The 23,944-nt window shown below is 48.6% G+C and overlaps 1 protein-coding gene across 2 annotated transcripts in view; it reads left to right on the top strand.

Annotated features, from left to right (window-relative positions):
* The window catches only part of B4GALNT3 (beta-1,4-N-acetyl-galactosaminyltransferase 3), a 99,309-nt gene that overhangs the window by 69,508 nt on the left and 5,857 nt on the right, over nt 1-23,944 (top strand). Inside the window, exons 2-15 of one of the 2 annotated variants that reach the window (XM_036299998.1) lie at nt 1,294-1,397; nt 2,419-2,496; nt 11,858-11,953; nt 12,446-12,536; nt 12,927-13,027; nt 13,569-13,636; nt 14,713-14,791; nt 14,911-14,977; nt 16,798-16,941; nt 17,726-17,835; nt 18,977-19,077; nt 19,563-19,624; nt 20,502-21,279; nt 23,022-23,341. In XM_036299998.1, coding sequence (XP_036155891.1) covers nt 1,294-1,397; nt 2,419-2,496; nt 11,858-11,953; nt 12,446-12,536; nt 12,927-13,027; nt 13,569-13,636; nt 14,713-14,791; nt 14,911-14,977; nt 16,798-16,941; nt 17,726-17,835; nt 18,977-19,077; nt 19,563-19,624; nt 20,502-21,279; nt 23,022-23,341 — 2,199 coding nt within the window. The remainder of the gene's footprint in view (nt 1-1,293; nt 1,398-2,418; nt 2,497-11,857; nt 11,954-12,445; nt 12,537-12,926; nt 13,028-13,568; nt 13,637-14,712; nt 14,792-14,910; nt 14,978-16,797; nt 16,942-17,725; nt 17,836-18,976; nt 19,078-19,562; nt 19,625-20,501; nt 21,280-23,021; nt 23,342-23,944) is intronic. The other variant, XM_036299999.1, reaches the window with a different exon arrangement.

Below are 23,944 nucleotides of genomic sequence, written 5' to 3'. Positions count from 1 at the left end.
TGTCCACCTTCTGTGGGCCCGTATTTGTGGGTTGTGCTCTTTCCTCTGTCTGGTTGACTATCTCTCTCCTGGTGCCGCAAAGGGGCTCCTGGGACACTTCTGCTTTCGGCCTGCTATTGGCTCCCAGGGATCAGAGATGTCGGTCTAACTCCTGTGTGCTGTATCCACTGTAGTATCACGGTAGTGTCTTGATGGAGCTGTTGGAAGGAAAGCAGAAGCTCATTGACAATCCATCTGAACACTTGGGTTCTAGTCTTAGCCTTGTCACTGTATATTAAGTGAGCCCAGATAAGCCATTTGACCAGCCAGGGTCCCATTTTCCTCACCTGGAGATGACTGCATGATTCTGAAAGCCCCTCCAGCCCTTGATAGTCTATGATTCTGATTATGGCTAACAGTGACTTGGTTCCAAATATTCAGAGTCTAACATCCATGCCCAAGCCGTCTCCTTGACACGCAGTAAGCTCTGACCCCCCGTGAATAGCAGTGTGACCACTGAATTCTGATTTCTCCCCACCCTCACCCTCAGTGCAGCTCCTTGCCTCTTTGCTTGGTTGTGAATGCAAGCGGTTTCCTGTACCCTTTCACTTTCATCATAGTTTGGCTTTTAGCCTTCCCAGATTTGTATAAGCCAGATTTATGAGGTCTTCAAGTGATGTTGAAGACCTAGAGCTGTCAGGGTGCAGGCATCAGTAGCCACACAGCCCCCATATCAATCCAGGAATATCTAGGCCTCGAATCTTATAAATGTGTTTGACATACACCAAGTCCCAGGCCCACCCTTTCCTGCCTCCCCCAGATCTGGATGGAATGCTGTGCAGTTGTGGGGTGGGGCTCCCCAACTAGATACCATGCTGTTTCATTGGGCTTGAAGGAAAAAAGACTAAGCTGGAAAGGGAACTCATGCAGGGAAAAGCTTAGTTCTACTGCCTTTCACAACCATTTCTCCACAGCAGCCTTGGGAGAAATCTGCCTCCAGTGGAAACTGGGGAAGAATCAGCCTGTACTGGGTTACCAGTGGGAGGATAATGCTCCATTTCCACCTGATTTGTAGAAGATAGCAAATCCTAATGGGCTACCAGCTCACTTCCTCTCTCTCTGCCCAAGTGACCTTGGCCAACGTTGTAATTTTCTCCCAACACCACCATTCTCACTTCACACCCACCATATGAAGAGGGGTGAGGAGCAGCAGAAGGAAAGATGATTATCTGTAGTATTCCCCCAAATATTACAGATTTATGAGGTCTTCAAGTGATGTTGACCTGTTCCTCTCTTCTTCTTTCCCTTCCACAGGGTATGGCAGCTGGAGAGAACTGGCCAAGGCTCTAGCCAGCAGAAACATTCCAGCTGTGGATCCAAATCTTCAGTTCTACCATCCCCAGAAGCGAGGCCTCCAGGTATGTGGCAGGGCCAGCCCATTTTCCCTGCCAGTGGATTAACATGGGACCTCGGCTGCCCCTGCCCTTGTAGCCTTCAGGGAAACCTGCTTTTCTGTGGTAAGAGAGGCAGAGGAGAAAGAGTGCCTGGGATGGCAGCCTGACCTCAGAGAATTTCCTAGCTGGGTGGGTAGAGATGTGCATCCTGTCCTCCTCAAAGCCTTCATCACATAGTTCCAGGTGCCCATGTCTGACCCTCCAGGTATGTGACCGCCATCTCCAGCAGCAACGAGGGCTTGAGGTGGGACCCACATGTCCTGCCCTCTGCCAGCCTGAAGACTGGGCTCGTCCTTTAGTTACAATTCCAGATCCTTACTTCTAAGAGTCAGAGGTGATGCGATAGACAGACACCCCCTCCTCTGCAAATAGCTGGGGGACAGATTTGTAATGGCGCATTTTTCCTGTAGTGTTTCTTGGACCAACAGTTCCTAGTGAGGAAAGAGCATCATTGAGTTTGGGGGTGAAGGGGTGGGAGATTAGGGAAATTGCGATTCAATTTAGCCTAGAGCCCAGCGATTGAGTCTAGAACAGTATGGATCCTGAAGACTGGACCAGAACCAAACTGAACCTGTGGACTTGCACAGTAGGGAACAGTTGGGATGTCCCCAAGGGACTCCCACTTGTTAGGACAAATGAGTGAGAAATCTGGACAGAGTCCTGGGGGATACAGAGGAAGGGAGGCAAGGTCTTGCCCTCTGGAGAGCCTGATCTAATTAGAAAAAGTTTCTTTCCATATGGGAAGACTGAAAAAAATGCAGGAAAGTAAAAGAACCTTGGGAGATATATTGATGAAACTGTAAGGAGGTATATTCCTGAGGGATACAGTGTGAATGATAAATGGAGTGTCCCTTAAGTGGATAAGCTTCCTGGGGCCAGGGCTGTGTCTCCTGACCTCTACTTCCCCAGGGGCACTTTCAAGGGGCCCCAAATCCTGTTCTCACCCTAGTATTCCCACCAAGTTCATTCTTCACTCTTCTGCCAGGACCAAGACTTTGAGCGAGGTGGGAGCAGTAACAGCAGCTACCTGCAGTGGAATAAAGCTGTTCCCTGGCTCTCAGAGGTAAGGACTGTCCCTGTTCTTTGAGAGGGTTATAGCTTTTACAGATAATTCCGGAGACCACAGAAAAAATTTTTTCCAGTGGTTATTGTTAAAAATTTTTACCTAGACATCCACACCCACACCCACATGCACACCCACACCCACACCCACACCTGAGGGGAAAAAAAATTTTTTTTACCTAATTTTGGGGGAAAAAAGATTCCAGGCTTACTCGATTTTCTTGCTTTAGAGAAGAACTAACATTTGCTATGAGCCTACTATGTGCCAGGCTTTGTGTATCATTTCATTTCAGCTTTAATACCCTGTAAAATAGTATCACTATCCTCATTTTATAGGCAAGAAAAACAAGGCTCAGGGAAGCCACGATTTCCATGTCCCCGCCAATTCCCCATATTAAAGATAGGCTTTCCAAACTGTCTTTCTTGAACCATTAAGCCCCATAAGATATTCCAGGAAGAAAGGAGTTCATTGTTAAATAAGGTTTAAAAGCTATATATTGCATCCACTTCTTGGAAATACACATTAGCACATGAAAGTTTCTGAGAAGTTCTGTAATAATCTGTTTAACTTGGTTTAGCTCAGCATGTACCAAACTCATTTGCCTCCTGAATTGCTTTTTCCCACGGAACAGCTATTAATAATCTATGAAACCAGTTTTTTAAGGAACATACACTATGAAAACAGTGTTTTAAGGAATATATGTTGTTTCAGAAAATTTTTACAGGAAGCAGTTAAACGTGAATAAAAAAAAGTTGTCATAACCATCATGATACCTTTTATTTATATAGGATTTGAGATTTTTTCCTTTGGTCAAGAAACTGGAGCTCAGAGAGGTTAATTAACATGCTTAAGATTACCTTGAGTAAATACTTATGCCAAGACTCCATAGTACCATGGTGCTTTGGGGGAATATTGTAAATTTGGGTTTCATATTTTACAACTTGTCCACATAAATTACTTTTCTGGGCTGGGCGGTACTGGCTAGCCCATTGTTTTTATCTATACTCATCACAAATTGATCTCTTCAGCCTGGGTGATTTTATTTCCAATCTACCCATTTGCTGTGGGGCGGGAGTGAAGGAGGCAGTATCATGCTAAATGTGACATTAGGAGTAGGTTATTCATCCTGAGAAACTGCCTGTTTAAAGCCCCGAGAGAGGATGGATTACAACACTGGTACCCTGACATCATCAGGTAATTATGCCCCACCCCAACTAGAGATAGTATTTTGAAAAGAAGGTGTCTTAGAGACTATTGGTCCAGTGATCCAGCCTTGTCTCCTTTGAACACAGTTTGGATCTTTATATATATATATTTTTTTTATTTCAGAGAGGCAGGAAGAGGGAGAGATAGAAACATAAATGATGAGAGAGAATCATTGAGCCCGAAACCCGGGCATGTGCCCTGACTGGGAATCAAACCATGACCTCCTGGTTCATAGGTCAATGCTCAACCACTGAGCCACTGTGGCTAGGCTGGATTTTTCCCCCCCCTTTTTTTCTTTTTTTATTGCTTGAAGTATTACAAAGAGTATTACATATGTCTCCTTTTTTTCCCCCTGCCCTTGACAATCCCCTGGCCTCCCCTACCCCCCAGTGTCTTATGTCCATTGGTTATGCTTATATGCATGCATACAAGTCCTTCGGTTGATCTCTTACCCACCCCGCTCCTGCCCTCCCACCCTCCCCGGCCTTCCTGCTGTAGTTTGACAGTCTGTTCGAGGCAGCTCTGCCTCTGTATCTATTTTTGTTCATAAGTTTAAAATGGTCTTTATTATCCAGAAATGAGTGAGATCATGTGGTATTTTTCCTTCATTGACTGGCTTATTTCACTTAGCATAATGCTCTCCAGTTCCATCCATGCTGTTGCAAATGGCAAGAGTTCCTTCTTTTTTACAGCAGCATAGTATTCCATCGTGTAGACGTACCACAGCTTTCTAATCCATTCATCTGCTGATGGGCACTTAGGCTGTTTCCAGATCTTAGCTATGGTGAATTGTGCTGCTATGAACATATGGGTGCATATATCCTTTCTGATTGGTGTTTCTGGTTTCTTGGGATATATTCCTAAAAGTGGGATCACAGGGTCAAATGGGAGTTCCATTTTTAGTTTTTTGAGGAAACTCCATACTGTCTTCCACAGTGGCTGCACCAGTCTGCATTCCCACCAGCAGTGCACGAGTGTTCCTTTTTCTCCACATCCTCTCCAGCACTTGTCGTTTGTTGAATTGTTGATGATAGCCAGTCTGACAGGTGTGAGATGGTACCTCATTGTTGTTTTGATTTGCATCTCTCGGATGATTAGTGACTTTGAGCATGTTTTCATATGTCTCTGGCTTTCTGAATGTCCTCCTTTGAAAGGTGTCTATTTAGGTCCTTTGCCCATTTTTTGATTGGATTGTTTATCTTCCTTTTGTTGAGTTGTATGAGTTCCCTATAAATGTTGGAGGTTAAACCCTTATCAGTGATAGCATTGGCAAATATGTTCTCCCATGTAGTGGGCTTTCTTGTTGTTTTGTTGATGGTTTCTTTTGCTGTGCAGAAACTTTTTATTTTGATGTAGTCCCATTTGTTTATTTTCTCTTTAGTTTCCAATGCCCTAGGACCTGTATCGGTGAAGAAATTGCTTCGGCATATGTCTGAGATTTTGTTGCCTTTGGATTCTTCTAGTATTTTTATGGTTTCCTGTCGTATATTTAAGTCCTTTATCCATTTTGAGTTTATTTTTGTGTATGGTGTAAGTTGGTGGTCTAGTTTCATTTTCTTGCATGTATCTGTCCAATTTTCCCAACACCATTTATTGAAGAGACTATCTTGACTCCATTGTATGTTCTTGCCTCCTTTGTCAAATAATAATTGAGCGTATTGGTTGGGGCTGATTTCTGGGCTCTCTATTCTATTCCATTGATCTATATGTCTGTTCTTGTGCCAGTACCAGGCAGTTTTGAGAACAGTGGCTTTGTAATACAGCTTGATATCTGGTATTGAGATCCCACCTACTTTGTTCTTTCTCAGGATCGCTGCAGCTATTCGGGGTCGTTTTTATTCCAGATGAATTTTTGGAGAGTTCGTTCTAGGTCTGTGAAATATGCTAGGCTGGATTTTTAAAAATATTTTATTCTTTTTTCAGATGTTTATTGACTACTGCATTTCTTCTCTTTGGATTGCATATTTGTATCTCTTGCCCATTTTTCATTGGGTTATTTTCTGTCCATAAATTAGCTATATAAATAATAAGTTACATAAAGTATTTATAAATTAGTTTACCAATTAGTGATAAGAACTATTTGTCACATGCTATAAATGTTTTGGCAGTTTATTTATTGTGACCAGAATATTTTTCTTTTCTTTTTGGATCATTATTCTTCTTTTCTTAAAAACAATTTTATTTATAATGTCAGGTATTTTGTTTGTAATCTGTTCTTCTTCTTTATTTATTTTAGAGAGAGTGGAAGGGAGAGGGATTGAGAGATAGACACATCGATGAGTGAGAAACATCGATCAGTTATCTTCTGCACACCCCCTACTGGGGATTGAACCACAACCCAGACATGATCGAACCCGTGACTTCTTGGTTCATGGGTTGATGATCAACCATTGAGCCACATGGGCCAGGCTGGATAATTTTTCTTGATGAACTAATTATTTTGAAAAATTATAATTACTCACCAGCTGGTGTGGCTCAGTGGTTGAGGGTTGACCTGTGAACCAGGAGGTTGCTGGTCTAATTCTCAGTCAGGGGACATGCCAGAGTTGCGGGCTGAGATCCCCAGGACGGGTGTACAAGAGTCAGCCAATCAATGATTCTCTTATTGATGTTTCTATCTTTCTCTCCCTCTCCCTTCCTCTCTGAAATTAATACAAATATATTTTTAAAAAAAGAAAGATTATAACTACATAACATTCTGCATTTATTAATCATTAACGTTTCCACCTTTTTTTTGCCCATCAAGAATAGAGATATACAGGGTGTCCCCCAAAAATGTATACACGCTTAAACAACTGATAGCTTAATTTTGAAAATGAAATGTTTTTTAATAAACACTGCCTTTATAATTATTCAAAGTGTGTGTATACATTTTTTGGGGACATCCTACATATAAAATGGCAATAGTGAACAATAGTAAATAGTGATTAATATAAAATTAACTTTTTAAAGAATAGTTGATCTTTTAGTAAGAATATATGGCCTTTTGGTGGTAAATACCTGATTTCCTTTTTTTTTTTTTTTTTTTTTTAATACTCACCCAAGGGTATGCTTTTATTGACTTTAGAGAGAGAGAAGTTAGTGAGAGAGAAATAGCGATTGATTGCCTCCTGTATGCACCCCAACGGGGGATTGAATCCACAACCTAGGTATGTGCTCTGACCAGGAATCAAACCTACAACCTTTTGATGTATAGGACAATGCTCCAGCCTGGCTGTGGCTGACTTTGTGTTTTGTTTTTTTTTAATAATATGGAAAGTAGCTTACAAAATCCCCATTACAGTCTTTAGGGATCTTCAGGGAGTCACTGATCCAATCTTCCTATTTTACTAACAAGGAAAATAAGGGCCTGAAAGGTTAAATAACTAACATATGAAGGCACATATGTTCCAACTCTCTTCCAGCCCATCAAAGGGACCTCTTCTTTTCTTCCCATCCCCTTACCTGTCTCCTGTTTTGACATATAGTTTCAGCAAGGAGTGATATGTCACTTATTGAACAAGTACTAGCTGCCAGGAGCTGTTAGGAAATGAGAGGGGTTAACTCACTTACTCACTCACTCAAGGTGGCATAGCTAGTACATAGCCCTGGTCTGGTGGGAGCAAGGAAGAATATAAGAAGGCTGACAGTCTCTTTGACTGTCTCCTTGCCCCAGACATTGGCCACTCAGTCTCTGAGGCCAGGAGTCACTCTCAAAAGCAGAACAGTCTTGGACATTCTACTTGGTGTGTCAGAGAGAGGCCATCAGAATGGCTGCCAGGGAGGCTGGCCTTCATGGGGTAACTGCCCTCAAAAATTTATTCCTGTCAACCCAAATCATAAATACTAACTAGTAAACCCACTAACTAAACCTCAATGCCAGTTTATTCATTTACCAGTCAATATATGGGTCCTTTGACCGAAACACTATCTGCTATTCAGGATACTCCCCCTGGAAAACCAAGAGAGTTATAAGAAAGAAGTTTGGCGACACAAAATCAGATCAAAGCAAGTCAGAATTTTCGTGGGCCATATCATGTGGGCTTTGGTGAGGCAGCATCCCTTAGGAGAGGGTTGGGATGCAGATTCCTTCTCAGGCTCTCCTTTTGTTGGGGGGTGTGGTGGTGGTTTATAGTTTTATTGAGATATGATTTATATACCATATTAGAGGCCCAGTGCACGAATTCGTGTACAGGTGGGGTCTGGCCTGCCTGCTCTGATTGGGGTGATCCAGCCAGGCGACTGTGGGGAGGGGCCATGGGCGGCTGGCAGGCCAGCCCCGCCCCCTGGTCGAACTCCTGGTTAAACTCCCAGTCGAACTCATGGTCGAGGAGACAATTTGCATATTAGCCTTTTATTATATAGGATAATTCACCCATTTAAAAACACTAATCTACTTTCTGTCTCTCTAGAGTTGCCTGTCCTGGACATTTCATGTAAATGGAATCATATAATATGTGGCTATTTCTATCTGACTTCTTTCACTGAGCATCACGTTTTCAAGGCTCATCATGGTGTAGCATGTGTCAGTACTTCTATTTCTTCTTATTCCTGAATAACATTCTATGTGTGGATGTACCACATTTTATGAATCCATTGACACATGGATATTTGGGCTGTTTCTGCTTTTTGGTTATCATGACTAATGCTGCTGTGAATGTTTGTGTACAAGTTTTTGTATGGATCAGACTTTCCTGTTTTCAGAGCCCAGAAACACCACATCAGTGTACCAAGTGATACAAGTGGCATCTCCGTTTGTTTACAAATCATCTATTCAGATGGGAAATCTTACCTATTAGGATTTCACCAAATGGGCCTTTGGTCCTTTACTCAAAATCCAGAGCTACCTCTTACCTTCATGGAGTTTGGAGCTCTTAATTTCAAGGCAGAGTTCCCTCAAAGGACAGGTGTAAATAGGGAATCAAGAGTAGCTTGAGTAGAAACTCGGAACAGGAGTCTGGTATATAGGAACCAGTGACCTCGTTGTCCTGCTGTGTTGGGGTCATGTGGTCCAGCCTCTGTGCTTCTTCTGGGCGAGGCCTCATTGCCCCATGAGGTGAGCCAGCAACCAACTGTGCTGGTTGTGTGAGTATGAATCTGACTGAACAGCAGTGCGGCCAGTGGAGGGCCAGTGAGTGAGGCTCACATCCCGTGATGGGCTTCCGACCTCTCCTGGAGGTAGAGCTGACGCTCCTGCCTTCCTGCCCTCTGCACCCTACACCTCTGCATACCACACCTTTTTTGAGGACCACATCTCTTTTTATCTTTAACTGGCACAAAGCAGCCACTCAGCGCTTATAGAATAAATGAGGGAACATGTGGTTCTGGGCTTAACTTCTCCAAAATAATTGAGATATGCAGGGAATACAGAGGAGGAAAAAGGCCTCGGGGAGAAGGATTTGAGAAGAGCCTTGAAGGATGAGCTGCAGTTTGCAGGTCAGGAGGAAAGGAAAGGGCCTTCCAACCAGGAAATAGTATTTGCAAGGCATGGAGAGGTAAAGGAGTTTGCTGTGGGTGGTGTTTGGATGTGTGACAGAGAGTGGTGTGAGGTGAGGCTGGGAAAGTAGGTCAGTCATGCCAGGGTGAGGTTTGTTCTGAAGCCTTCTGGGAACATCCAGAGCAGCAATTCTGCAGGCAGGGGGAAGAATTATGGAGGGGAGGAACTTCGATCCAGTTGGAGGCTCTGCTGCTGGCCTGGCAAGCCCAGTGAGGCCTGGTGAGCCCAGTGAGGCCTGGTAGAGGCAGCTTCGTGGGGGTGGAAGACAACGGACTTCCCTGTGGAAGGACCCATCAGGCTGGCCTCACCCTTTTCCTCCCACACTCCAAGACATCCTCCCCACTTCCACAGGATAATTGTTGTGTGTCCTTAGAGAGTCAGTTTACCTCTGTGGGCATCAATATTCTCACCTCTAACATGAGAGGGTTCCAACAGATACTTTCTCCACTACTTGTAACTGGGAAGTTCCATATCCTTCATTGGCTGTGGATGTGCTCTGGCAACGGGAGTACCCACGGCCCTTCCCTGGGTCTTAGCCACTGCTAAACTGGAAAGTGGGCAAGTGGCAGTGCTGATGAGCTGGAGTCCCACATCCCTGCCAGATACAAAGTCTGCAAAGCTTGGAGGGACACAAATCCTGGTGGGGTTGCAATGCTGAGCCTGGGAAAGAAGGTGGTGCCTGCTGGTCCCTAAGAGACTCCCCACCTACAGCCTGAGGGTGGGTGAAGCCTGGTTTGAGGGCTAGCTTAATGCTGAGTGAGGCCTAGACCTCCAAGGAGATGGAGGTCCTCTTTCTGCACTCACTCCCGCCCTGCCTGTGGTTTCCTGCAGCACCCCAGGCGAGACCATGAGAGGGCGGTGGGAGGCAGCAAGCGCTGCTCTTCCCTCCTTCCCACCTTCCTGCCTTCCCTCCTTCCCTCCTTCCCTCCTTCCCTCCTTCCCTCCTTCCCTCCTTCCCTCCTTCCCTCCTTCCCCTGCCCAGACCCACTGTGGCCTCTGGCCTCCTGGCTGAACACAAAGACTTCTCCAGTGGCATGCCCTGCCTCCGCATCTTGTTGTGGATCTGAGCACACTGCCCAGAAAGTCCTAGGAAGGGGCTGTGAGGAGGCCATTGGCAGAAGACACCGAGTCTTGTAAATGGGACTTAAGGAATTTCTCCAGAAGGAGCACAATGTACCCATTCTTTCCTTCCAAGAAGCCTGACCCCCCCCCCCCCCACCTACCCAGCCCACATTCTCTCTACCACCCATCCCAGCCCCCCACTCATATTCCCTGGAGTGATGGCTGCTTCCCAAGATCCCACATTCCTAGCACTGACCAGGCCAGCACACCCAGGAAGTGCCAAGCTGCTGAAGGGATGGGGAATGATGGGCTCTCCTTGGTCGTTTGTGGATCCAGCTGTGAGCTAGTGAGCTGGCGCCTGTGCCCACCCCACCAGCCACATTCCTGCTGAGGAGTTCTCCCCCACCCCCATGTTCTCTCCCCTCCCATCTCTCCCTCCAGATCTCTTGCTGGAGACCTTATGTCACTTCCTTCTATCTGGGCTTCCAGTCTGGGGGGCCCTTCCTCTGTTTTCCTAAGGGCAGCTTAGATTTTGATAACTGATGGGCCACAATGGGGAGGGCAGGGCAGGGTCTGTTTGTGTAGAGTAATTGAGGTCCCACCTCCCACAACCTGGAGATTAAGCTCTGGGGGAGGGGAGGAGAAAAGAGCTGAGGTGGGGTAATCTGAAACTCTGTCAGGATAAATTGGGACAGTATCCCCATGCTTCCCCCCCCCCCCCCCCCCCGCCCCGCCCCCCCCCCCCCCCCCAAGCTCCAGGCTTCCACCCACTCTGAGTACTTGTTGCTGCCTTAGTCCTTTCATTTGAAGGGGGCCCTCTGCTCCAGGCCTTCATGCCCTGTCCTGAGGAGGAGAGAGAGAACACGTCCTCTGCTCCCATCTTCCCAGGAGCCTTCCCAGGATTGCCTGGAAGACCGGGCACCTGGTTCATTATTCAGGTGAGGCCTGGGCAGAGTGAGGCTTTGAGCTCCTGAGAGCAGTGGGAGGCTTGGTCTGCCGATGAGTCCCCAGGAACCTCCCGCAGCGCTTTCCCAGCTGCTTCCCCACAAGGGGAGCCCCCAGCTTGGAGACCGCTGGGTAGATAAGATTTCACCCGCAGACAGCTGTGGAGCTTTCCTCTCCCTGGGCATTAAGGGGAAGGGGAGAGGAGGGAGCAAGTCTTCGGCTGAAACCCCAACTTGGCACTTCCTTCCAGTTCCCTGTCATTACTACCATGCTGTGTGGCTGTTACTCCCCCGCGCCTGGGGAATGCAAACCAGCCCCCTTCCTGCGTGGAAAGAGCTGGGAGTGTATGTGTGAGTGTGTGTGTGTGTGTGTATGTGTGTGTGTGTGTGTGTGTGTGTATGTGGGTACACATGTACATTTGCACACATGCATGGCAAGAAAAACATGCAAGCCTCAGGGCCAGGCCATGAGGATGAAGTTTCTGAAAGAAGCCAAGGGTCCTAAAGGATGGGAATGGGACTAAAATGGGCCATGACCTTCAACAGCGAGAGGAACACTCGTGCTGGGGCTGTGGTGGCCCGTGCCTCTGACTCTCCACCCAGCCTCTTCAAGTCATGGGCCGCAGGGGCAGGTTTGGGGTGCTCACTCTCACCTGCTTCTCTGCCCGTACAGTTCCGGGGCCGCGCCAACCTGCATGTGTTTGAAGACTGGTGTGGCAGCTCCATCCAGCAGCTCAGGAGAAACCTCCACTTCCCTCTGTACCCCCATGTGAGTGCTGTGGGCCCCCCTCTCCTTTCTCTCTCCACACCATCTCCTCTTCCTCTGCCTACTTCTGTCTCTTATCCCCCCCATCCATCTTCTGTCTTCCCCACCTTTCTTTTTACTTCTGGTTTGCTTTCTTTCCTTTATCTCGTGGGCCCTTCTTTCCTCTCTGCACAGTATCTGCTTGTTCCCGCCCTAGAGATTCCTTCGATGTCTCTGTCATCCTCGCCATCATTTCAGCTTTAGACCCTCATTTTGGTTCATCATCTAGTTTGCCCAGGGCCATCGTGTGCGGTTGTGCTGGTGGTGTACTCTGCACGGTCACCTGAACAAAGTGGCCCAGTGGGAGTGGAAATCTTCCCCATATTCCATACCAAGCCATGCCCTGGCCCAGCCTGTCTCCCTCCCTCCCGGCCTTCCCACCAGGCCTGACTGGACCAGTCTCCACTTCCTCTTCCCTCTTCTGGGTAACAGTTTTCCTCCCCTTTCTTGGCATAGATCCGCACAACTGTGAGGAAGCTGGCCGTATCTCCCAAATGGACCAACTATGGCCTCCGCATCTTTGGCTACCTGCACCCCTTCACCGATGGTGAGGCCAGCCCCAACATCCCACCCTTCCACTTCCTGCCCCGGAGTTCTTTAGGGGGTCCAGAGAACATAAGCCCGTGGCTGCGAAATAAGTCTGTACTGGGACCCTGTTAGTACATCTTTGACGAGAAATCGAGTCTAGCTGCAGTCTCATCCAGTCCACCCCCACCCGCAGGCTGTCTTCACTCCTTGACTTGCAGAGTCTGGATCTAGCTCACCTCTCTCTCTAGTCTTCCCACCTACGCAGTGTCTCCCAGGATGGAGAAACCCACTGTACAGGGGGGAAGCCACGCACCAAGGCCCCAAGAGAATTTAATGACTACACATAACACAGGCCTCAGCCCTGACACTGATGTTCTTGCTCTCACCTGGACTCTCCCCCACTGCGTAGGGCCAATCCAGTTTGCCATTGCTGCAGACGACAATGCGGAATTCTGGCTGAGCCAGGACGACCAGGTTTCAGGTCTTCAGCTACTGGCCAGTGTGGGCAAGGTAGGGTCAGCTCAGCCCATCTCCCTTGGTCCAGGTGCCAGGCATTGAAGGGGCCCCCCGCTTCCATCAGTAGACTCTCATCACCACTAGTGACTCTGGTGTGATTGCCAGGGAAAAGGTGGGAACAAGAAGATCCTCTCACCCCATCCCATTTTACCCCGTGGTAAACGGAGGGGTGGGGAGGAGGAAGGAGTCAGTCTGAGGCTGGGAAAAGATCCCACGGAGATTCATCTTTGGGCTGGGCCTGGGCCACATAACACCTTTTGGTTCAAGACTCCTTAGCTCAGTGCAAAGGACTCACCCAAGGGGATGGATGCTGCGGCCCTTCTGGAAGCGGGGAGGTGCTTCTTGCATGGGTCACTTGGTCACTCCCTTAACTCCCTTCTGTTTTCTCTCCCATCATCATTCACCATCTTCCTTCCTCTGTTCACTCTCTCAACTTTTCTCCTCCTCATTCCTTCCTTTTTCTTCACTCACCACCTCTCATCCTTCATATTTTCTCCTTCCCTCCTTCTTTCACTCTCTCTCCTCACACTTGTAGACTGGAAAGGAGTGGACTGCCCCTGGAGAGTTTGGGAAATTTCGGAGTCAAATTTCCAAGCCAGTGAGGTGAGTGTGGAGTGTCAGGACATGCACAAGAGCGCCAAAGAAACCCCAGCCTCCCCCAAGGGCTGAGGCCAAATCCAAGTCATAGAGCCCAGCCCTCCTTCAGCCTGCCCCCTCCACTCTCCAGCCGTCCTCATTCACAGGCCTCAGTGTTCTGGGCACCATGCATTTTGGTAAATGAAGTCTTTGATTTAGAAACCATCTGGCTCATCATCCCTCATTTTACAGATGAAGAAACTGAGGCCCAGGGGGGCAATGACTTAATGAAGGTCTCCCAGCTATTTGGTGACACTCAGGACTGGAAAACAAAAATAGGTCTCCCTTCTCCCAGTCATTGCCTTTCACATGTTCTCTGTACCCAGAGATATCCACAGCTATGCAGCGCGAGCACCTGCTGCTCCGCCTGTGCAACGCAAAGGTCCTAGTCGCAGCGGACCCTTGCTAGACTGGAGGGAAACAAAGGCCCTTCCCGCCGGTAGTGGCTGGAGTCACTTTAACATGCTGGAAGGGGGACTTAGCCCAGCGTCAGAGCACCACCTGGTGGCTGGCGCGCACACAAGCGAGAACATGCATTGGCTTGATGGTAATAATGACAGTCCAGCTTGCAAAGAGCGCTGCTCTGTGCCAGCCTCTGTGGTGCAATTCAGCATAACAGCTAACGACATGGGCTCTGAAACAAGCCTGCCGGTCCAAACCCACTCCAACACATTACCTCGGGGCTTTGGAAAACTGCCCAAGATTTCTGAGCCTCAGTGTTCTCATCTGCGAGAAGGATTAAGCGACTTAATATATACAAAGCTCTTAGAACAGTGCCTAGCCCACAGTAACAACTCTATAAGGGTTCATTATTATTTATTTTTTATTCTCTCTATTGTCCTGTGAAGTAAGTACTATTATCATTGCCATCTTCCAGAAGAGAAAACCAAGGTTACACTGTTCGTGAGTGGTGGAGTGGGGACTCTAACCCAGGCGGTTAAATGACAAGGAGTTTATAGGTGGGCGCAGTGGAAGAGTGGGGCAGAGGGATGGCCACAGAGCTGGAGACAGCTTTCCCTTTCTCTGCTCTCTCCTCCCGTCAGCCTGTCAGCCTCCCGCAGGTACTACTTTGAGGTGCTACACAAGCAGAATGACGAGGGCACGGACCACGTGGAAGTCGCAGTGAGTGTTCCTGCCCCTCCTAGCTCCGCTCCTAGCCAGTCCTGTTCCCTCGTCCCTTGGACCCTTTTCGAAATCTAATATCTGCCAACCTTCCACATCCATATTCTCTCCTCTGCTAGTGGCGACGGAATGACCCTGGAGCCAAGTTCACCATCATCGACTCCGCTTCCCTGTCCCTCTTCACAAGTGAGTAGGCTCAGCCCCTCGCCTGAGATGGAGGCCAGGGGCACCCCACGAGAGGCTCAGCCCACCTGGGGAACTGAGTCGGGGGGTGGGTGTGGAGGCTAAAGCTCAAGGTGCTTGGAACGTGGGTGTGAAGGGATAGGAATAGAACCTAAGATCAGAGGTCCTTAACTCTCAGGGGTCAGGGGCCCCTTTGAGAGCCTGATGGAAGCTCTGAGCCTTCGTGCACCCACAAACCGTATTTTGTGTATAATTTCAAGGGGATCCAGAGACCAAGAGGCTCACTCCACATGAAAACCTGAGTGAGGCCAATCTCCTTTGTCACAGATGAGGCAGCCATGGTTCTTTCCAAGCCATGGCAGAGCAGAGAAAACTGTTCTCACTGCTTTAAATTCTCAGTAAATGAACTCTTCCATCATACTCTTCATTGCTTATGATTTCCTTAGCAAGACTCTCATCTGGAGGTCCCACTAGGAATTGCCACCTGGCAGGTGGGGCCGTGTGGGCCCTGGGAGTAGGAAGAGCCGACAGGGCTAGAACCCTATAGGAGGATGGAAGTGCTGGGAGGAGACTGGGAGGCAGGGGGAGGTGTGCGTGTGAGAAGGGGGCAGGATGGAGGGAAAAGGGAAGGTCTGGGTTCCCTGGAGAGGGTAGCATCTATGGAACGGTGAGTGGGAGGAGATTACCGGTGACCAAAGCAAGAGGCCACAAAGTCAAAGCAGAGTGACAGGTTGTGAGTTGCTGGGTTGCTGCGAGAGGAAGAGGAGAGAATTGGAATCCATAGATTCTATGCGAATCAAGAAGAAAGAGACCCCTAGCAAAGTTTAGGTAAGAAATTAATAGATGGACCAGATGTAACTAGCCTTGGGTGTAGGAGAGCTCTAGTTGCGGCTGAAGACAAATGAACCCAAGAGGCAGAGAACAGAGACAGGCAACCAGCCCTCAGGTGAGGAGCAGGGCTGCTGGGAACGCTAGGGGGCACCCTGCTCATAGGCATTGCTGAGCTGTTGGAGCTGCAGCATAGTCTGCAGGCTGAGACTAGACTGCCAGGTTCAAACTGCCACTTACCAGTTATGTGATCTTAGGCAAATGACTTAGAGTCTCTTTGCCACAGTTCCTTTTCTGTAAAATAGGAATAATAATGATACATGTCATGTGGTATTATGAAGATTAAATGGGTTATTTGGTTTGTTTGTTTTTTAATATATTTTTATTGATTTCAGAGAGAGAGGGAAAAGGAAAGAGAAACATCAATGATGAGAGAGAATCATTGATCAGCTGCCTCCTGCATGCCCCACCCTGGGGATCGAGCCTGCAACCTAGGCATGTGCCCCAACCCGGAATCAAACTGTGACCTCCTGGTTCATAGGTCAATGCTCAACCACTGAGCCATGCAGGCCGGGCTAAATGGGTTATTTGTAAGATGCTTAGAACATGCCTGGCTTATTATTTAGTAAGAACTATATATGTGTTTGTCCAATAAATGAAACATACTAGTACTTATAAAATGACAAATTCCTAGCAGATAGCTGTAAAACATTTTGAGGGAGATGTGTTCTTTTCCAATTCACACAGAAATTGTGGTGTGTGCTGGTCATGGGGCCAGTGGAGAGAGTCACAGGGAGATAAAGAGCTGAAACCACAAGTTGTGGGGGGCAGGGCGAGAGGGAAGAGGGTCGAGCACATCCTGTCCTGCCTCTGGGGGTGTACAGGAGCCTTGACTGAGCCTCTTCCCCGGCCCCTCGAAGAGACAGGGCCCGGGTTCTGGGCTGGGTTTGCTCCAGGGCTCACAGCTGCCCTCTTTTCTTTCTTCCCTGGCCCAGATGAGACGTTCCTAAGGATGGATGAGGTGGGCCACATCCCACAGACAGCAGCCAGCCATGCAGGCTCCCCAGACTCTCTTCCCACAGATGAGCAGCCCCTCGCTGACATGCTTCGGCCTGACCCCCGGGACACCCTCTATCGAGGTGAGGCCTCGGCTGCATACTTGTCATCCAGTCTGGGGACGGTATATGGCCAGGCCCGTGGTGTGGGTGGAGACTCAGGAAACCTGTCACTTCTACCAGTGTCCCCAAACCCAGAAGATTGTAGTGTGAAATATAACATGCACACAGAAAACTACAAAAACATACATGTACAACTTCACACTACACAAATCATTATAGAGCAAACATTTGTGTAACTACTGCCCAGGACTAGAAAGAGAACTCGAACCCAGAAGTTCCCTGGGTGTCCCTCTGTAATCACAAACCCCATAGTTTCTAACTGGATTCTGGCTCTTCTTACCCAGTGAGAGAAATACTAGTATGTTCCCACTAAGGTGTCAGAGTCTTAAACACTTGGGAGTGTGTCCATTTTAAAAGATGACAAAATCATGTCCTGCATCCCCCGCTTCTCAAAGGAAATTCAGTTATTGCACTGCACTTGGAAGTCTCTAAACCTTTATTGAGGCCAGCCCTGTACAGCGATCCCAATGCGATACTGTGCCTTGAACTAGGGAGTCTGAGTCCTCTGCCGCCAAGGTGCTCCGTGAATGCCCCTGCCCCAGAAGAGTGGTGCCAGCCCTGGTCTGGCAACCTCAGCCAAGGGCCATGGACTCTGACCACAACTGCCTCCAGTGAATACAAAGGTGCTGCTCAGGGCAGAGGACTTCAGCCCTCATCCCTCAGCCAGGAGCCTTTGTGGCTCTAAGCCAGCCCCTATTTCTGGCTCCCACTCCCCATCCTCATCCCCTTCCCTTACTGTCCTCAGTGCCTCTGATCTCCAAGTCTCTTCTCCGCCACGTCCTGCCTGATTGTCCCTACAAACCCAGCTACCTGGTGGATGGGCTCCCCCTGCAGCGCTACCAGGGCCTCCGGTTTGTAAGTCTGGGGCCCGGACAGTGGGGGGCAGGAGTGAGAGAGGGCTTGCTGCCTATGGCTGAGATGGGGGGTTGCTGAAGCTGACTTCCCTCTCCTCCCCACGTCGCATACCAGCAGACAGACAGGGTGGCCTCCCAGGCCCCTGGGCTGGGAGAATGAGCATTCCAAGCTGCTTCTGGCCCAGGTGGACTGCCCTGCAAAGCCTGAGAGTGGAGTTCTGCCTTAGGGAACCCCATACACCAGTTCTGCCACAGTGATGATGTGAGGTGGGCTGGCATGAGGCTTCTTACACTCTTTGCTCCATGGGCTACACAACCCTGTCCTGCCCGGGTCAGTCCTACCAGCCAGTCGGCCAGCAGCACCTATTAAACTCATAGATAAGACACTGGAGAAATGAGCTATGGAGGGGAACGCGAGAGAACTTTCAGGCTATGTGGAAACTAGAGAGGCAGAAGAACAGAGAGTGCTGGAGGCAGGAGAGAATGACCAGGACTCAGAGGATGGCTGGGGTGGCACGGAGAAGGTTTTGGGTGGTGATCACCTTGAGCTATGTTTAAAGGGGGCAAAAAATAGTGAAGTAAATAACAAAAGGGGTTGTTCCAGGGTGGTGGGAGGTTGCAGGTAAAGGTGTAGAAGTTGCAGGAGAGGATAAGATGACAGGAGGAGGAGGGAGGGTCTGCAGCTGAGAGAATGAGCTGGGTCGGGAGATGAGGAACGTGTGCACTGGAGAACTAGCCTGTAGGGGTTATGTTAGGTCCAGAGAGCCCAGAGAGGAGGCATAGAGTGGAGTGGGCCCTGGCCAGTGTGGCTCAGTTGGTTGGAGTGTTGTCCCATACACCAAAGGGTTGCAGGTTTGATCTGTGGTCAACAACCAATTGATGTTTTCTCTCACATTAATCTCTCTCCCTCCCTCTCTAAAATCAATAAACATCCTCAGGTGAGGATTAAAAAAAAGAGAGAGAGGAGTGGAATCCTGGTGTGCATGAGCAGATGTTGCATTCAGAGCTCAGAGCAGCCCTTCCCTCCCCATTAGGGCAGGTTCCTAGGAGGTGGGGAGGTGGGGTCAGGTGCAACTCTGGTTGACTGACTTCTTACCAAGATCCCACCTTCTTTTTCCTGCTGCTTCTTTCTCTACTTCCAGGTTCATCTGTCCTTTGTTTACCCCAATGACTACACCCGCCTTAGCCACATGGAAACTTATAACAAATGCTTCTACCAAGAAAACACATTCTACCAGGACAGGTGAGCAACACTGAACGAGGCAAGAAGATGGCGCTCAGCAGGAGCCAGGGGAGCTGCCTGGACCAGAGGGACTCAATGGCCCTCCAGCCCAAGGAGCCTTGGCCTTTCCTAGGCACTTGCCATACTCACGGATACCCCCCCCCCACACACACACACACATGGTCTAGGACAGGGGTGGGCAAACTTTTTGACTTGAGGGCCACAATGGGTTCTTAAACTGGACCGGAGGGCCGGAACAAAAGCATGGATGGAGTGTTTGTGTGAACTAATATAAATTCAAAGTAAACATCATTACATAAAAGGGTACGGTCTTTTTTTTTTTTTTAGTTTTATTCATTTCAAACAGGCCGGATCCAGCCCGCGGGCCGTAGTTTGCCCACGGCTGGTCTAGGACATGACCTCAGACTGCTGCTGGAACTTCCAGCAGAGCCTTATGCTCTGCCTGCAGGGCACCTGTGCAGCCTGCTTTTCCCTTCCTCCTACAGGTTCAGCTTCCAGGAGTACATCAAGATTGATCAGCCTGAGAAGCAGGGGCCAGAGCAGCCAGGTACAGAGTGAGAGCTGGGGCTTCCAGGTCAGGCTGGGAGGGGTGACCATGGTCTATTTCTAAGAGAAGTTCAGACTATGCTAGCCCTGCACCTGAGGAGCTTAAAATTCAAACGAGTCCAGCCAACATGGCTCAGTGGTTGAGCATTGACCTATGAACCAGGAGTTCACAGTTCAATTCCCAGTCAGGGTACATGCCGGGCTTGTGGGCTTGATCCCCAGTGGGGGCGTGTGGGAGGTAGCTGATCAGTGATTCTCTTTTATCATTGATGTTTCTATTTCTCTCCCTTTCCCTTCCTCTCTGAAATCAATAAAAAAAATATTTTTAAAAAATCCAAACCACATGGCCACTCCTTCCACACCCAAGGGTGCAGAGCAGTACTCCCAGCTTTTCTATATCAAGGCACATGTTCTACAAGAACATGACTGTTGGTGACAGCAGGCTGGGTCAGCTGGAGGTTCTGAGCCCTGGAGATTACTTGGGCTGCCCCAGGGTGCGCTGTCGCTAGCACATCATTGGAGAAGTTCTACAGAGAAGCACTGTCTTCCTGTGGCCTTTCTTCTTGAGGCACTAGGGCCTGGGTTGGGCCGTTTGTTGGAATCCTCCATGTGCCAGGCACCTGCTAGGCACTTTGTGTATTTATATCACTCTGTCTTCACAAAAACCTGTGGAAGATGGATCATTATTCCCTTTATACAAATGGAGAAACTGGGGTTACTGAGTGAGTGACTCTCCCAGGTCACACAGTAAGTGGCAGAGCCCAGATGCCATCCCTGTCTGAAACCCCTTGAAGTATCACACATAATCACCAGGTATTTATATGTCTTGGGAAAAGCTTGCAAACTCTGATGTGAGGAATGGTTGTTATTAATGACAGGTTTTGAAGAAGGCCTTCTAGAAGAGTCCCAGTATGGAGAGGCAGCAGAGGAGACCCCTGCTTCGACTGAGCCAGAGGGAAAACACGTGCCTACCTCTACCCCTGGGCAGGATGTCACTGACTACCACCTCCGGAGCCTGCGGAAACTCCTGGCCCGGCCCCGGGAGGGGTTGCCTGCCCCCCTTTCCAAGCAGAACTCTATAACTCCCTTCCCAGTGAAGACCAGCAATGTCCCAGTCCAGCAAGCAGAGAAGATGGAGAGAAAACCCAGACCTGAGCCCAGCCAAAATCCACCTCATTCTGACAAGTGGCCTGGGCACCGGATGGGGAACCTACCTCAAGTCAAAAGGCCCAGGCCCACTGGTGATAGCCCCAGGAAGACTCTAGGGCAGTCCCAGTGGCTTAATCAAGTTGAGTCATACATTGCAGAGCAGAGGAGGGGTGACAGGATGGAGCCTCTGGCCCCCAGGAGGGGTTGGCCTGGGGAGGAGAAGGTGGTAGCAGCTGCAGGCCAGGAAGGGCAAGTGGAGGGAGAGGAAGAGGGTGAAGAAGAGGAAGAGGAAGGGGATGTGAGTGAGGTGTTTGAATACGTGCCCATGTTTGACCCAGTGGTAAACTGGGACCAGACTTTCAGTGCACAGAACCTTGACTTCCAAGCCCTGCGGACTGACTGGATTGATCTGAGCTGTAACACATCTGGCAACCTGCTGCTTCCAGAGCAGGAGGCTCTCGAGATCACACGGGTCTTCATAAAGAAGCTCAACCAGAGGAGCCGGGGGTAAGGTAAAGGGCTCTCCTGGGCCGGGGCTGAGGCATGCTGGCCCAGGGGGCAGGGACCTGGGGGCTGTAGTGGGTTCCCTTGTTGCAGACTCCTGGAAAGGACAAGTGCCTGGAGCCCCTGCTCCTGGAGGTGACCTGGACCAGTCAGGTCTTCGTCCCACAATCAAGCAAGGTTTTGAAATGCCTTGGCTCCCAGTCTAAAAGCACAGGGAAGACCTGGCAAATGTGGTCCCCTCTCTCAGGGAAGGAGCTAGTAAAAAGACAGATCAGGCAAAACGGAGGCTAAAAGAGACTAATAGGAACAAACCCCAGATGTGGGCTAGAAGGGCTAGAATGGCTGAGCTCTTTGTTGTTTCATTCATTTAACCAATCAACATTTTTTTCAATTAAGATAAAATTCCCACACCATTTAAGAGTATACGATTCAGTGGGTTTTAAGTATATTCATATATTGTGTGACCATCAACATTTTCTGATTCCAGAGCATTTCTATCACTTTTAAAAAATGTTTTTATTGATTTTAAAGAGAGAGGAAGGGAGAGGGATAGAGAGATAGAAACATTGATGAAAGAGAAACATCCATCGGCTGCCTCCTGCACAACCCCTACTGGGGGTTGTGCCTGCAATCCTGGCATGTGCCCTGACTGGGAATTGAACTGGTAACCTCTTGGGTCGCCGCTAACTACTGAGCCACACCAGTTGGGCCATTTTTATCACTTTTTAAAGGAACCCTGTAGCTAATAGTGGTTAATTCCAAATCCTCCCTCCTCCCAGTCTCTACTTTCTATTACTATAGATTTACTTATTTAGACATTTCACATAAATGCAATTATATAATATGTGGCCTTTTGTGTCTGTCTTCTTAGACATAGCAAAATGCTTTCAAGGCTCATCCATGTAAAATGTATTGCCTATTTCCGTCCTTTATATTGCTGTATAATATTCCTTAGTAGGAATATACCACATAATGTGTATCCATTCATCACTTAATTGACATTTAGGTGTTTACACTTTTTGGCTATTTTGAATACCAGGCTACTCGGAACATTCGTGTACTAAGTTTTTGTGTGATCATGTTTTCAGTTCTCTTGGGTATACACCTAGGAGTAGAATTGCTGGGTCATATGGTAACTCTGTGTTTAATATTTTGGGGACCTGCCAATCTCTTCCAAATCAGCTACACCATTTTACATTCCCCTCAGCAGTGTATGAAGGTTCCAATTTCTCTACATCCTTTGCCAGCACATGTCATTTTCCTTTTTTAAATAACCACTCTAATGGGTGTGAAATGGTATCTCACATTGTCGTTTTGATTTACATTTCCCTAGTGACTAATGATGTTGAGCCAACCAATGAACATTTACCTAATTATGTATTATGTGCTGTTGTTTGAACAGAGTATTTTATTAATTAGAGTCAACTTCTGAAGGAAACTCATTCACCTTATATACAATCTCAGAGCGATAAAAGAGTTTAGAGATCATTACAACTCAATAGGTGCATTTTTAAAGATGGAGGCACAAAACACACACAAAACAACCAAAAACAAATAAAAGGTAAAGGTGGAGGCAGGGAATACTAGAGAGGTTAAAAGCATCTTGCATAAGCAACTTAGCCAATGGCAAAGCGAGGACAAATACCAGAGTTTCTTGACAATTGGCTTTGTAGGCTTCTACCACACCACGCTGCCCCACAGTGGGGGAAAGAATTACTCAAGCCCCCCCACCCTTTTTGCCATAGGAGATACCAGCTGCGGCGCATTGTGAATGTGGAGAAGCGGCAAGACCAGCTACGTGGGGGTCGCTACCTCCTGGAGCTTGAGCTGCTGGAGCAAGGCCAGCGCCTGGTGCGGCTCTCTGAGTATGTGTCTGCGCGAGGCTGGCAGGGCATCGATCCAGCTGGTGGGGAAGAGGCCGAGGCCCGGAACCTGCAGGGCCTGGTGTGGGGCCCACACAACCGCCAGAGACGTGTCTTGAATGTCCGGGCCCCAGAGCCCAAGCTGTGCTGGCCCCAGGGCTTCTCCTGGAATCACCGAGCAGTGGTCCACTTCATCGTGCCTGGTGAGCCTCCAGCCGAGCCTGGGCACTGTCAGCGGAGCAGGGACGCTAATAGTAATCTTGAGCACCAGGTCTCTGCTCACTGACCGTCTTCCGGGAGCTTGTGAAAATGGCCACTTTACAGTCGCGGAACTGAGGCTCACAAAAGAAAAGTCACTAGTCTAAGTGTACATGTATAGAAAGCTCGAGCTGAGAGTACATACTGACTCGAGGCCATCACGCTTTCTATGGTACCTATTTCAAGGTTGGGTGTGATAATCAGCTGGGGTTGTACTGGGGTTTACAGCTGACCTGGAGAGATAGGACAGAGAGGGAACCTAATAGAATGGGGACTGTGTGACAGATAGGAGCGTAACAGTGGGGTGGGACAGGAAATAAGGATGATGAATAAGACAGACAGATTACAGGTTTTAAGTGTTAGAGCATGAGGGGTAAATATGAGAGACTGATGGCAAGTCCTGGCCGAAGGCCTTCTCAGAGGCCCTGCCAGGGGGGCTGTGCAGGGTGGAGAGGCCCCTCCATAGTGAGCTCGCCTGTGTCTGTACGGCATTGCTCCTGGTTGCCCACAGCTGTATCGCCCCTGAGCGGAGGTCTGATGGGACTCTG

The sequence above is a fragment of the Myotis myotis genome, unplaced genomic scaffold, assembly GCF_014108235.1.
Source record: "Myotis myotis isolate mMyoMyo1 unplaced genomic scaffold, mMyoMyo1.p scaffold_m19_p_3, whole genome shotgun sequence".
NCBI lineage: Eukaryota > Metazoa > Chordata > Mammalia > Chiroptera > Vespertilionidae > Myotis > Myotis myotis.
Note: the sequence above shows the minus strand (reverse complement) of the source record. Positions and strands in the feature narration are given on the sequence as shown.